The 13,488-nt window shown below is 44.8% G+C and overlaps 1 protein-coding gene across 4 annotated transcripts in view; it reads right to left on the bottom strand.

Moving 5' to 3' along the window:
• LEF1 (lymphoid enhancer binding factor 1) overlaps window positions 1-13,488 on the bottom strand; it is a 64,193-nt gene that overhangs the window by 3,921 nt on the left and 46,784 nt on the right. For 2 of the 4 annotated variants that reach the window (XM_040555404.1, XM_040555406.1), the window contains 2 exons: window positions 11,263-11,311; window positions 10,586-10,626 (listed from right to left, as the gene is read on the bottom strand). In XM_040555404.1, coding sequence (XP_040411338.1) covers window positions 10,592-10,626; window positions 11,263-11,311 — 84 coding nt within the window. In that variant the 3' untranslated portion in view covers window positions 10,586-10,591. The remainder of the gene's footprint in view (window positions 1-10,585; window positions 10,627-11,262; window positions 11,312-13,488) is intronic. The other 2 variants (XM_040555403.1, XM_040555405.1) reach the window with 1 other exon arrangement.

Raw genomic sequence — 13,488 nt, 5'->3', positions numbered from 1 at the left:
TCCAAGGAGCACGAAAGAGAGGCCAAGCAAACAGCAGAGGAACACTGGGGAGAGCACCCTGCAGCTTTATATTTATTTTGTGCCTTTTCATCCTGGATTTTCAAAGGTTTGGTCCAGGTTGCTCTTCCTGGGAAGGTTTTCCTCTCAGTCTTACATGAAAACATTCAGCTTCCTGTTGAGGAATGGCCTTGAGGCGCCAGGCCAGTAGTTCACAGCAGCCTGATACAAGTGCCGTGATTCAGAGCTACTCCCCATTAGCAGCCAGGAATGTCTCCTTCACCGAAGGAAATGAAATGCTCTTCTGTTGAGATGGTTCCCTGCCTCCTCCCCCCTTCCCGTACCAGCAAGCTGTCTTTGAAGTCAGGAGGTTAAAATAACGACCACGGCCTTGCTCTGGCCCTCAGCTTTTTCGGATAGGGGCCAGCAGCCTGCGCTCGGTCCCAAAGCAGCGCTCGCAGCAGCTGCCTCCTTTCCACAACCTCTCCCCATGCCTCATTTGCCCGTCTCCAATAGTGAGGCTGCAGATACTGCTGTAATTCTGCGAGGGGTCGGGCACAGTGAAGCCCCACCACACATATATATATATATTTTTTTTTTTCTAAGAGAATAGTGCAGCACAGAAATTACACGGTGGCTGTCCCGAAAACAGCATCTAGAACCCAGCCTTTTCCCAGCTGCACGTTAAGGCTGAATGCTGGAAATTGCTTCCACTGCTGATAAACCAAATAATACCTAAAAAATAAGACTGACGATAGTGTTGCCTTACAGATATAAAACAGGTCAAATCAGGATTCTTTTCAAGAAACCACAGGCATGAGCTAAGGAGACTGAAGACTTCCCACATCTAAGGCTTCACTGGGGGGCTGTAGCTGAAGTCTGGCCAAGCAAGGCATGCCCTAGCAAAGCCCAATCCACAAGTGAAGTCGGCGCAATCAAAGACTGCAATTACAGCTCCCTGGCTGTGGTTAGGCTTCAAAGAAAGTGCTGCAAGTCACATTTTACATATGTGACGTCTTGAGCATGAGCCACAATAGGAGGCACTGTCTGTGCCATTTGCAGTGTGCATCTGACTGCAGGAGGAAAGAGAAAAAAAAAGAAAAAAACCTACTTCGAGTAAGAAACAGAAATAAAATTCAACAATAAGTCAGAGTAACAAGAAAAGCGTTACTACTGAAATGGTAAAACTGCACTTTAGGAATCTCTACCATAAAAATAAAGCCTTCTAAAAAGCCTGGGCTCAATGGCTGAGGGCAAGAGCACTAGAGGGAGATCAAAATTCCTCCCTGCTCTTCGGAAGGAGCCGGATTGAAGGGTGGGTCTGCAAGCGCCTTGTGCTCCCCTTGCTTCTCCTGGAGTCCTTAGCTCATCTCTGTTTTGCTCGAACAAGGGAGAGGGGATTAGGCAGCTTCGTCCACGTCATGCTAATCAGGAGAGGTTACGGAAGAAAGCTGAGTGTCTGGATCAGTACATGAGTAAGGACAGGGTAAAAGAAAAATCTAACTCTTCACAGAAGGCAAGAGAAAGTAAAAAAAAATTAAGTCAGGCGCTTTTTCTCTACACGTTTCCTCACCACAGGTTGTTTATATTTATACAGTTGTAAAAAGATGCAAGATGACACCAGTCACATGTATTTAAAAAAATAATAAAAAAGCACCAGTCTCCAGCCATGGGTTTTAATCCAGCGCTTTAAACAATGTGGCAAACTCAGCAACCCGACAACAGAAACAGTCCTTTTCTTTTGAAGTCCCAAATGAACACGTTCGACTTTTTGCCAGCATTTATCCAATACTCTGGAAACGTGACTACGCAAAACCGGGTCATTATTTACCAGCAAGGCTCCCTCTGTTTGCGAAGCCCCTTTGTATGGTCTTTAGCAGCGGAGCTGTAAAGAGGTTGAAGCCCGAGCCGAGTGATGCCGGCGCTGCAGTCTGCTCCTCTTCCTGCCCAGCTGTGCCATGGTTTGTGGGGTTAGCCCAAACCAGATCCTTGAATCGTTCTGGGCAAACAAAAACAAACACTCCGCAACCTTTGTTGTTTCTAAACAAAAAAAACCACCTCCCAGCAAAACCCCAGTCATTTCAGTAATCCGATTTGCTGCAGGGTCCCGCAAGCTGTTACAGCACATGGATGGAGAGACCTACGGGAGACAGGAAAAAGCCCTCTCTGCAAGAGCTGGAGACCAGCAGGCAGCAGAGGAAACCTTTTAAGCTGCCTTTGTTGCCAAAGAAATGACATAAAATTGTACCCTAAAACTGTAACAGATACTGCCACGTGGAAGCTACGTCAGCGGTAAGAGGGTTTTTCCCCCCATCCTTGCTGCCGTTAGCTCCAGCCCGCTGCTGGTGGCTGTGAGCGGAGCCTCCAGCACCAAAAACACCCCCCGAGCTTTAGGTGCAGGGAGGTGAGGAGCGGTAACGCCATCACTATCCCCCTGCAGTGAGCCACAGAAGGTTGGGAGCTGTGCTGGGAACGCCCCAATGTTTTCGAGCTCCCACTTTGCTCAGCTCCAGCCGGCGGTGCCAAAGCAGGTGTGGCTCTTATCAAAGGCCCCCGGTGTAGGCAGTGTGAAACTTGGAGCTCTTGCACCGCGCTACAATCTTGAAAGCAATCGTGCTGGAAGACCCACGACATGTTTTTCCTGTTGGGGGGGAGGCTCTGTGTTTGTAATAAAAACCAGATTACCTCTAGACAGCGATCTCCAGCAGCTTCTTAAAGAAGAAAAATATGCTAAGAGTGATCTGCAAGGGAAGAAAAAATAGGCTTGTGCCCCTTTTGTATCTTTATTGCATATAATAAATACCGGAAGACCAAGACAAAGTCTCTCTGCTTTATGAAATAATTAAATGAACCCCTCATGTCTCATTTCTCTTGAAAGTAATGACAAAATCATAAGTGTTAAAGCACTAAGAAAGGGGAAAGACATTTAGCCAGGACTTCATGCCTGTGATTTTTTTTTTTTTTTTAATTTAAAAACAACAACAAAATTCCACGCCCTGTTTATTTGATAGACTGAGAGACTGGAAGAAAGATCTGTCTGTTCCTGGGGGCACTGAAATTGCTGCTGCAGTTTTAACCTGCAGTAACAGAAAAGATGTGAGGTACTGGTAAAGGAGTAAGTGAAAATTTTTGAAAAGAAATAACATATGTAAAGTTTCCTTTGTAGATCACCTTTTCTGCCGCAATTAAATATAAGCTAGAGTTTTTACTGCACTTGGAAAGATAGTCTGAATGTTTACATCTGCTAATATACGGATAGAATAATTTAAATAATTGATTTTATGCAAACAAAGGTAAGAGGTGTAAGCAGAGTATATCTAGAGCTTTACCAACTTTCCTACAGTCACGCATCCATAGAGCACCACTGCCGGTGTAGGAGCTGTGCACAGAAACCACTGCAGAGCTCACACATCGAGTTCACTTTGATGCAATTAGGTCTTAAAGCCTAGTGGTCCAAAAGACACAAGCCTCCTGCTGTGCATCTCAAAAGACATGCATTCTGGGGGGGGGGGAAAGCAGCTATTCAGCAAAACACAGTCTCACCTATAACAAGCAAATGCACGCACCTTAAAACTAATTATGTGTAGTTATTTTGGAAATAACATTTCACTTCATGCAATTTCAGTATCCCAGAGGCGAAGGATAGAGGGCTCCCAAAACTCCAGAGCTTAATTCCGAGGGAGCTAAATATTCATGAGGGAACCCATAGCTGAGGTTTGCAGGGAGGAAGCAACCTCAGAAGTGATGTCTCCCTGCTCAGGCAAGCCTCCTTCGTTCTCTTACCCGCACCAGTGATGTCCGTGGCAGGAGCACCCGCTCAGCGAGATGGTCACTGCTGGTGCTTCTAGAGGCAGCTGCCTCCAGCCTTGCTCACACACATGCACCGGTACCGATGCCACCTCTGCTTACAGGCTCACAGCTCTTGGAAGTGCTGGACCCAACAGCAGAAAGCCGGTGCCTGAAAGGTTAGATCGAACCCGTTTTGTCTAACAGGCTGCTAGTCTCATGTTTAACTGGCTGGATAGCAGTGCTTCGGCTGTGAGCTTCCTCCCCTGTACAGCTTTCCAGTTTGCACACTTTCTAAATTTTTACACGGTACAGTTTTAACAAGCAGGTAAAGGATCGGGGGGTTTAAAGATAACTTGCATTTAAATTCTTAAAGTAGAGGATTAAGGGACTGGCTGATGTTATAGAAGATTGGCTCTACAAGCAGTGACTTTTGCAACATCAAAACCAGTGAGTCTTTGGTTTAGGCTTGTTTTTATTTTTTGGTTTTGTCGTCAGGATGGCTGGCTTTGCATTCATATGTCAGAAGATCTCTTAAATTCAGTCACAATCTCTGAAAGTCAGAGGCCGACAAACTATAAACAATGCTAGTTTGCTAGACAAGCTTTGACAGAATTGCATTTACATGCAACTCTGTTGGCATTAGAGGACAGACTTCACCCAAGCTTACTCTCCACAAACAAGTGGGAAAGACTTGTGACAATCTCATAACAACACATCAGTCTCCACTTTGAACTTTGCCATGTGAGCCCACTACAAAAAGAAAACACAATACAGACATGAGATGAGCGCTAAAACGCTCAGGTTTTGTTCCAATTTGGAATGAAACTGCATTCTAAAATCTTATGGTTTTCCTTGTGAAACAGTTTGTTTCCACAGTTTTCTCATGACCTTCGAATCCTCAGTCTGGTGGTAAGTTTACTAAATCCACCAACATACACAGCTTTCAGCCAGAAAAGAATGGTGCCTCGGCAGCCTACTCCCTGTCCCCACCCTATCCCACAGGAAGGGTGTTAGAACAATGCTCCTTCTTTCTAGCCCAAGCCTCCTACTGCTAACACCTTAGAAGTGAAACGATACTGCTTTTAATTTCTGCTAAGCGTGGTTGAGAAGCTCTAACCCCACAGCAGCATCTGCAACTCAAGCACGGGCAGAACGCACAGGTTGTAGGTGTCTCCCGCTGAGTTATCTAGTTTTGTCCTTTGCCATTTAAGACTGGAAATGCTGCCTTCGTTGCTGACCTTCTTAAACCCTTTGGTTGCAAAAACTAACATTTTGTAAATACTGGCAGAGTCTCCTTGTTTTGTCAATCCCGTGCCTATATTGACTGTCTGGCTGAAAGCGTTCTGTTTCTTATTTAGAAAACCTGTGCTCGGCCCCTACCTTGCCTTGCCCTTATGCCTCCCATAGTCGCTGACTGCACCTAAAATAGCTTGAGTGCCCTTCCTTCCCACCCGCCTTCGCAGGCTGGAAAAGGAAAATGGGGAACTCCATATGCTCTGCTGCATCTCTCCCAGCAGGTGTCAGTGCCCTTCTGTACCTGCCAACCTAAAACGGAGCCGGCTTCCCTTCATGTTTGCTCTTTTGATGTTTTTTCTTGATGTCAGAGAGCCTGAAAGAATAGAGGTTTCCTATCTTCCACCCTGGAAGGTCAGTGGGTGGTTAGAATTAGTTGCAGGAGGGGATCTGTGTGAGGGCTACACCCCTTGGTCTTTGGAAGTTCCTGTGCCTGTCTGAAAAAGGTTGATGCTAACTGAAGTTAGTAACTATTTTGATCATATAAATACTTCAATCCATCAAATGCTCTTCATTTTTTACTCCCTTCATTGTCTTTTTTATAAATTCCCCCAGCTCTCAAGCTATTACAGAAATGTTATGGTCAGCATGGTCCAAATGCCTCTTGTGATTTTTGTTAAGCTGAGGGAACCTTTGCATGGAATAGCCATCAAAGATGCCATGTACCAGTCTGTGCTGATGGCTTTAAATGTTGAAAGATGCTGTGCTATAATAGCCACACAATTTGAAGGGGAGAGCAGCAAACTAATTGTTTTTAGTAGTAGCTAGTAGTGGTTAATCCTGGCCGGGAAGATGGCAAAGTCCTGCTGCTGAGGTCCCCTTTTTGCTTTTCTTCCCACAGCACAGAAGGTGAGGGTGACGTGTTGTAGCATTTCCTTTCTGGCCCTCTTGCCTATACTGAAAACCTCCGTTTATAGGCAGGAGAGGGAACAGGGAAACACAGGTCACAGAGGAAACATTTATCTTCAATCAGGACATGTCCCTACACCACTGTCACCACGAAGACTGTCACCCACATGAACTCTGCACAGATCCTCCACACTGTATGTGGGAGTAAAGGGGTATGGATAGGCGTGGATGTTTGTTTCATTTTAAAACTACTCCGGCAGCAATTTCAAGCGTGCTGGACAAGCCATGTTAGAAAATGTGCCTCAGAAACAAGGTACCACATCCCCTTTGCATCTCCTTTCTAGGACACTGGCCAGAAATCCACGGTCAACTATGACCCGCAGTCATCAGCTGTTCTTTTCCACAGCGTGCTGGCTGTAAATCTGCCCACTTTATATTCTGCATTCACAACCTAACTCGATTTTATGTCTAAGTAATGAGCAAAAGATAATCCACTCATAGATTTCTTGTTACAGCGCTATTCAAAGTTTCTTCTTTGCAGAATTTCCATCTAAGAGTTTGAAACATTACAGATTATTCATTGCTTAAAGTTAAGCAGTCTTAATCTGATCCCTTTAAGTGCGTCTGATGTAAATCAGTATTAGTCCAGTTTCCTCATTTTTGAAAACTTTGCTATCTGGATGCTAATTGTCACAGAATTTTTGCAAGCCACAAATTCACTTCTCACAGGTTTTCAAATGTCTATAACACTTCTCTATCACTCTTTTAGCCCTTGAAGACATGCCAAAACACAATGTTAAATTATGTAGCTTGTGAGGACTTCCCAATTGCATCCGGCCATATATCAATGATGTGCCTTTTGCAATTACCACACACAGCAAGGCATAAAAAGTTAACTATTTCCATGTTGCAGAATGATCGGGGCATTTATTAGCACCCTTCTACTACCTCAATGATTTAAAAATACTCATGAGATGCTAAAATATTGGTTTTTTTTCCTCCCAAAAGTCAAATTGGGTAGAAAATTAGTAACCACCACTTCTGTCATAGAACTGCTCCCATTTAGAAATCTTCTGGAAGACGACTTTCTGAAAAAAAAAGAGTCTTTCTGAAAGGTATTCACAGGCAGTCTCACATGGTCCTGATCTTAGCTCTCCTCATTCCCCTTCTTCCTGGCTTTTTCCAAACTCATTTTTTAGCATTATCTGGTCTTGCACCACTCTCAGTTGATTTCAAAGGAGAGAATAATAAATAAGAGTTACTTCTTCAACAAATGGAAGCTAATTGAAGCATTGTGTTGGGCCATATGAACCGAAGACAAAATCCCACCTGGAGGCTGTTCTGCAGCTCTTCTAGAGTATCCCCGGGTAATTTATCAAGGACTGGAGTACCAGGTCACAGTATTCCTAAAACTCTCTAATACTAAAGCATTTTTACAAATTGGCAGTTCAGCAGGCTGGAGGGCATAGAGGAACTCAGCTAAATCCTAAGCAGTGAAGCTGTAAGGAATGTCCTGGTGGTGTACAGCCCTGGGAAGAGGAGCAACTCACAGAATCACAGAATCATCTAGGTTGGAAGAGACATCAAAGATCATCTAGTCCAACCTCTGTCCTAACACTACAGTCCTCCACTAAACCATATCACTAAGCTCAACATCTAAACGTCTTTTAAAGACCTCCAGGGATGGCGACTCAACCACTTCCCTGGGCAGCCAATTCCAATGCCTAACAACCCTTTCAGTAAGAAGTTCTTCCTAATATCCAACCTAACCTCCCCTGGCCAACTCTAGCCCATTCCCCCTTGTCCTGCACCAGGCACGTGGGAGAATAGACCAAACCCCCCCCCCTCTCTACAGCCTCCTTTAAGGTACCTATAGAGAGCGATGAGGTCTCCCCTGAGCCTCCTCTTCTCCAGGCTAAAGAAACCCCAGCTCCCTCAGCCGCTCCTCGTAAGACTTGTCCTCCAGACCCCACTTTGTTGCCCTTCTCTGGACTCTCTCGAGCACCTCCATGTCCTTCTTGTAGCGAGGGGCCCAAAACTGAACACAGTACTCGAGGTGAAACTTCATGCTATCATCTTGATTTCACCGCTCAAATGAAGAGCAAGCCAAAAACCTGGTCAGAGGTCTGTCTTAAAAATCAGTTATGTTCTGAAGTGTTCATGGAGAAAGAAAAAAAACACTTTCACAGACTCTTAAATCATTTCTGGTTGCATGTCTCCATATCTCTTCCGTTACTTTCCTCTGAACATCCCACCAGGCAACCCTCCCACCATTTCATCCTTCTCACTTACATCACCGTAATTACAGCCCTAGCTGATCTCCTTTGTGCTGATCTCGAGATTCTTTCTTTGGTCTTGCCACCTACTCATTTCTGATTCTTCTCAGATAACAGAATGCTTGTCTCCTTCCCAGACCTCCCACCCTCCTTCCCCCTCTGCCTTGCACCAGCCATACGAGTAAGGAAGCTAGTGTTTTCCTGTCTTCAAGAGCTCTTTGCGGCGCTCACTGAAAGGCATTCCCAACTTGTCATCTCCATCCAGTAAAGACTACAACAGCTCTGCTGTGGGCCTGGTAAAATATTACGCTTGGTGGGCAAAACATTTCTTGGATTAGGTTTGCAAAGGGCAGGAGTCTTAACCTTCAGAAGTTTACTTTGAAGTCTGGCTGATTCAGGTTCCCTAAATCATCCTGTGCCTTTACTTCCAGCTAGAGCACATCTGTATGTCTCGGAGGAGAGCACTCACTCGGCATGCAACTCTCGGTGAAGCTGCCGACGCGCGCCCACATGAAGTCACCAGCACACTTCCCCTTCAGTGGAAGACGATGCCTCCCCTTCTCACACTTCATGGTATAAATTGCATTAGGACAGAGACAAGGATATTATAACAGTTTCCACGCCATTACGAACTTAAGGGAAGGACAGAAAGGATGTAGAGGTAGAAGAGAAAGAGAAAACCCACATATTCATCATCTTCTATTCTGCTGATTCTCTACTATGGGAAATGCAAACAGAAACTCCAACAAAAGTACTTGGGTGTAGGCAAGGCAGCCATCCTTAGAGTGTAACACATCCAAGAAACCAAACATTCCCCAGCTTTTAACTGTCACATGAACCCTAATCATATTCCATTCCTAACTAAGTTCTGTGCACTAACTTAGATATGCCAAAAGATATGCCAAAGCACAATGTTAAATCATGTAGCTCGTGTATCAGACGTGTGTTGTTTGCTGGTGCTGTGTTAACATCAAAGGGAAAAGTACTCATAGCAATCGTGGACCTGGGCAGCTAAGCCGAAGTATCAATTATAAAAGTCAAGGTTAAAGCACTTGCTCTTTTTTGTTGCTTTATAGGTAGAATACTTGGGACAGTCACTGTAGCCACGCTTTACAGCTACATTTGTTGTATCGCCTACAGAACCCAAATGCTGCAATCCACACCCAAATCAGCACGAGTTAGGCATATCACAAAGAGCAAGGCTGTCAGCTTGCCTGAAAACCTTTTCCTTAGCAGGAAGAAAAAAAAGCATGCATTTTGTCTTTTCCCTTCTTTTCAGCTTTACAAAAACGAACCAAAACAGCAAACTCCTAAACCCAAGCAAGTTTAGCCTAACTGGCCTGCTGGTTTAAGTACAGGAGAGGCTTGGACCATGCTGGCTGGCTGAGATGGACACACTGCACGGAACAAACTTAACTTGGCTCCCTCCGGCTGCAAGTCTGAGCAGAGGGGACAGCCAAGAGGAGGTTGCTTCGCTGCCTACCGAGTGCCAAGGGGATCACGTGGCAAAACAAGTCAGAGGGAGAGGGGAGAAAGAGCCCGTTTCTGTTGTAATGCATACGGCAGCGGAGAGTGTCACTTTTGCATGGTTCCTGCAATTCTCAGGGATCTCCCAAGAGCAGTCTGGGTTAATTAGACTGTGCAGAAGTACCTATCATTTCCAATGAACTCCATTCCTACCAGAAAACGTATCACACTGAGACGAAGAGAAGGCCCAGCCTTCCAACACAAGCACTGAGAAGTGAGGATCTCACTGCGGTACCGCGTGCGCTCACACCCGGCTGGATGGTGTTGCTGGATATGTGCAATAACGAGTGTGGTTCCACCTCCTGGAGGTGGCATGAAGAGAGAAAACACAGGCTGGAACTACAACAAAGAAAACTCCACACCGCACACAAAATACCACTGTACAACCAAGGGAAAAAATTCTCATACAGCTGAAATACAGTCCCATTTTCTTAGCAGATGTTTTGTTAGTATACAGGTGAATAAACAATTTTTTAAAAAAGTGTACCCCGCCAGCCAGTGTCAGCACATAAAATGTACTCCAAAGCCAGCTTCTAGCCTGCTCTTTATAAGCTGTGGCATTTTGCTGGCTGGGAGGGTTTGCACTGCTTCATATAAACCCATCCTTGTGCTTAACAGGCAGACTTGCAGCGAGTCAGTGAGGTATGGTCAGTTTGGAAATATTAAGGTTAAGAAGTGAAATGGTGGACACCTAGTAGATAGCCGGTATAAAAACCATCAGTAGTCAAAGTAACATTAACTTTGGGATATGATACTTCTGCAATTTTTGCTAAATTCATATTATCGCATAAAATTTATAAGAAAGCTTATTTTACAGTTCAGTTTTATCAGGAAAGCTTTAGAGATGTTCTTACCATGCTTCAGATGTAGGCAGCTGTCATTCTGGGGCCTGTACCTGTAGAAGATTGTTTTCCTTTAACAAATTCCTGTTACAGAGTTTTTGCACATTCCAAATAAGTCTGTTTGCTACAGCATTACATGGATTTTTTTTGTGTTTTTGGTTTTGGGTTTTAATTCTTATGGTTCTTATACCAGCCATTCATGTTGGGGAAAACAGTGTTTCTTTTTATGTGTTTTAAAGGCAAAGAGGAGACCTCACTGATGCTTTTAGCCAGCCTACTGGCAGCTGTTAGTGTAGATGGAAATGTAAAATACAGTAATAAAAACTAAAGCGGCTACAAAAAGGTCAGTGTAAACTTTCCAGTGTCCAATGGTCCCACACAGCATTTGAGATGAAGTCTAAGGATGATACAACTGACAGGGAAGAAAAGCAAAGGTAAAGCAGGAGAGTGATTGCAGCAAGGCATAAGTTCAGCCAAAGATGTTGATGCAGGAGAGTTATATGGGGAGGGGTAAGGGAAAGGAAACAAGTATTGTGTGCGTTTTTACAAGCTTGCATTCAAAGTGAAGTACCTTAAAACATCAGTCAGAAGCAAATTGTTAGAGAACAGCATGTAAAAATTAATAGCACAAGCCCTGGTTTCTGAAATATACCTGAAGTGAGTGCTAAGTAGAGTTAGTCATGGCCTACCTGATGCTGATTCCTGCAACTTTTCTCTCTTCCTCTTCTTTTTCTTCCCCTGCAAAACAGGCAACTTTACCATACCATTACACACACACAATGTCTTTTATCCCTCCCTGCCTCACAACATAGAAATGAAAGCCAGCTGGACACTAAGAAAGCGGTTAGGAAAAAAAAACACATCTTTTCCGGAGCAGTTAAAACCCTTTCTAACTCACTTCCAACTGTTTCATTGGTAACAAGGTTTGCTCTCAGCATCTACGGAGAAATATTCACATGAGCAATACACATTTTTGTATCCAAATTGAAATACAATTTCTGGCAGTTCTTCAACTAACGCTTGCAGGCACAAGCATCCGAAAGACTTCTCGTGCTTAATAAACCGATGACACAAATGTTGATATCCTAATTTATGGCTCTTACAAGAACCCTTCACACATTCAGATACTTACACTGTCATACATGGCAGCAGCAGACAGGGTGTTGAAAGTACCTAGGACAACTATGGCTTGTCCCCAGGGTGCAAGCCAACCAGCTAAAACTATGCTGATAACGCCTGTAACTTAACAAAAGCCGAGCCTTGTGTGGCCGTGCCTGGCGCACTAGCAGTGTGCCGCGCACGTAACAGGCTGGAGTGCAGTGTGGTACCCTTAGCGTGACCGAGGAGCAGGCCAGAAATGGACCTCGGGCAGCTGTCTCTGCTGGACACCACGCTGGCACCAGTATGTCAGCACGGGCTCGTCGTGCCAACCCACAAAGTCAGCCTTCTCCCGTGCCCTCAGCTATGGAAAAGGCCAGAGCTCCCGGTTCGCACAGTCTGTCAGAAAACAAAGGATCGGTTTAGACCCACAATTTTAAACCTCAGTCATCTCGCATCGCCCTAATTGCCACCTTGATATTCTGCCACAGAACTTCTCTTCGTTGCCCTGCATTGCCAGTCTTGTCAGTCAAAACTTTTCCAAAAGAAATAAAAAGAAGTAAAAGAAAATTTATATCCGTTTATATTTTAAGAAAACCTTCAAGCTGCGGGAGAGGCTTGAAGAGATGAGCTCTGGCCAAGCTCAGTGTGGCTGTGGTATGTGGCTCCGCTGGCTCTGTCCTACGCCCCCCAGGCAGAGGTTAGGGTGCCAGCACATCTGGCAGCCACCAACGCGTGTCCCAGCACCGTGCTGTGCGGGGCGGCCGCAGACGGGAAGGGCAGAGCTGCAGGGATGTGTCTTCCCTTCAGCCGGCTCGGCGGGGCGACGGGATGGACAGCAGATTTGGGAAAGTAGATTTTAAGGGCGCTGGGAAATTCAGGGTGGTGTGCTCTATCATGTAGGCAGCAAGACAACACTGCTTTGCAGAGGCGTCGCGTTACTGCAGATGTTTACATGGAAAAATCATGCAAGGAGAATTTTTCTTTTATTCTCTAAGTCTGGCTGACTTCAACTGAAACATACTGAAAGCTGATTTCAGATCCATCTATGGATACCAGAAGTGGAAGAAAAGAAGGAAAAAGCTGGCCTGAAAACTAGTTCCTGGCAGCTCCAGCATACACAGACACCACCACAGTATGAAAACACTGTTCTTCTCATGACTGTCACACACCTTTGAAGGACTACTCTGGGTGTCAGTAATAAAAAACACAATAAAAAGTGCGCAGATATTGTCAGCAGTTTAACAACAATGCATAACATTTTCTTGAAACTTCTGAACTCGTGAGTAACCAGCAAACCAAACCAGAAGAATTAAAACCAATTAGTACATTTTCTTAAAAGTCACTGTTTTGTCAAATCAGCTGCAGGAAACAGGGCATCTCTCACTTTCAACCCCAAAATATTGCAGCAATCTCTCTGCTAAATGTATAGTTCATTTTTGACAGCAAGTTAGCAAAAATGAAGGGAAAAAAGGATGACTTAGACCTTGAAAGGTTTCAGTGATATCTGTGGTCTCCTATGACCGCCTTCTCAGCACTGCTGCAACTTAGGCCTGCGTTCTTGGAGCGGCAGTGAGGACTGCAGGAGGAACGCCAGCAGGATTCTCTGGTGCAACACAGGGCTGGAGTACGTCAGAGCTATACTGCTACACAGGATGTAAGTACGAAGCACATCTAAGAGAGAATTTGTAGGTGCCACCTTATGCATGCAAAATGTCTTATCGAGGCATTTAGGAAACCACAGGTCTGCTGCTTGTGCTGTATGGCAGCACGCTATGGCAAAACACATCAGGTTCACGAAGTCAACACGTCTGAGT

Source organism: Cygnus olor, chromosome 4 (assembly GCF_009769625.2).
Source record: "Cygnus olor isolate bCygOlo1 chromosome 4, bCygOlo1.pri.v2, whole genome shotgun sequence".
Classification (NCBI taxonomy): domain Eukaryota; kingdom Metazoa; phylum Chordata; class Aves; order Anseriformes; family Anatidae; genus Cygnus; species Cygnus olor.
The sequence above is the reverse complement of the archived record's forward strand: the minus strand, read 5'-3'. Positions and strand labels throughout refer to the sequence as shown.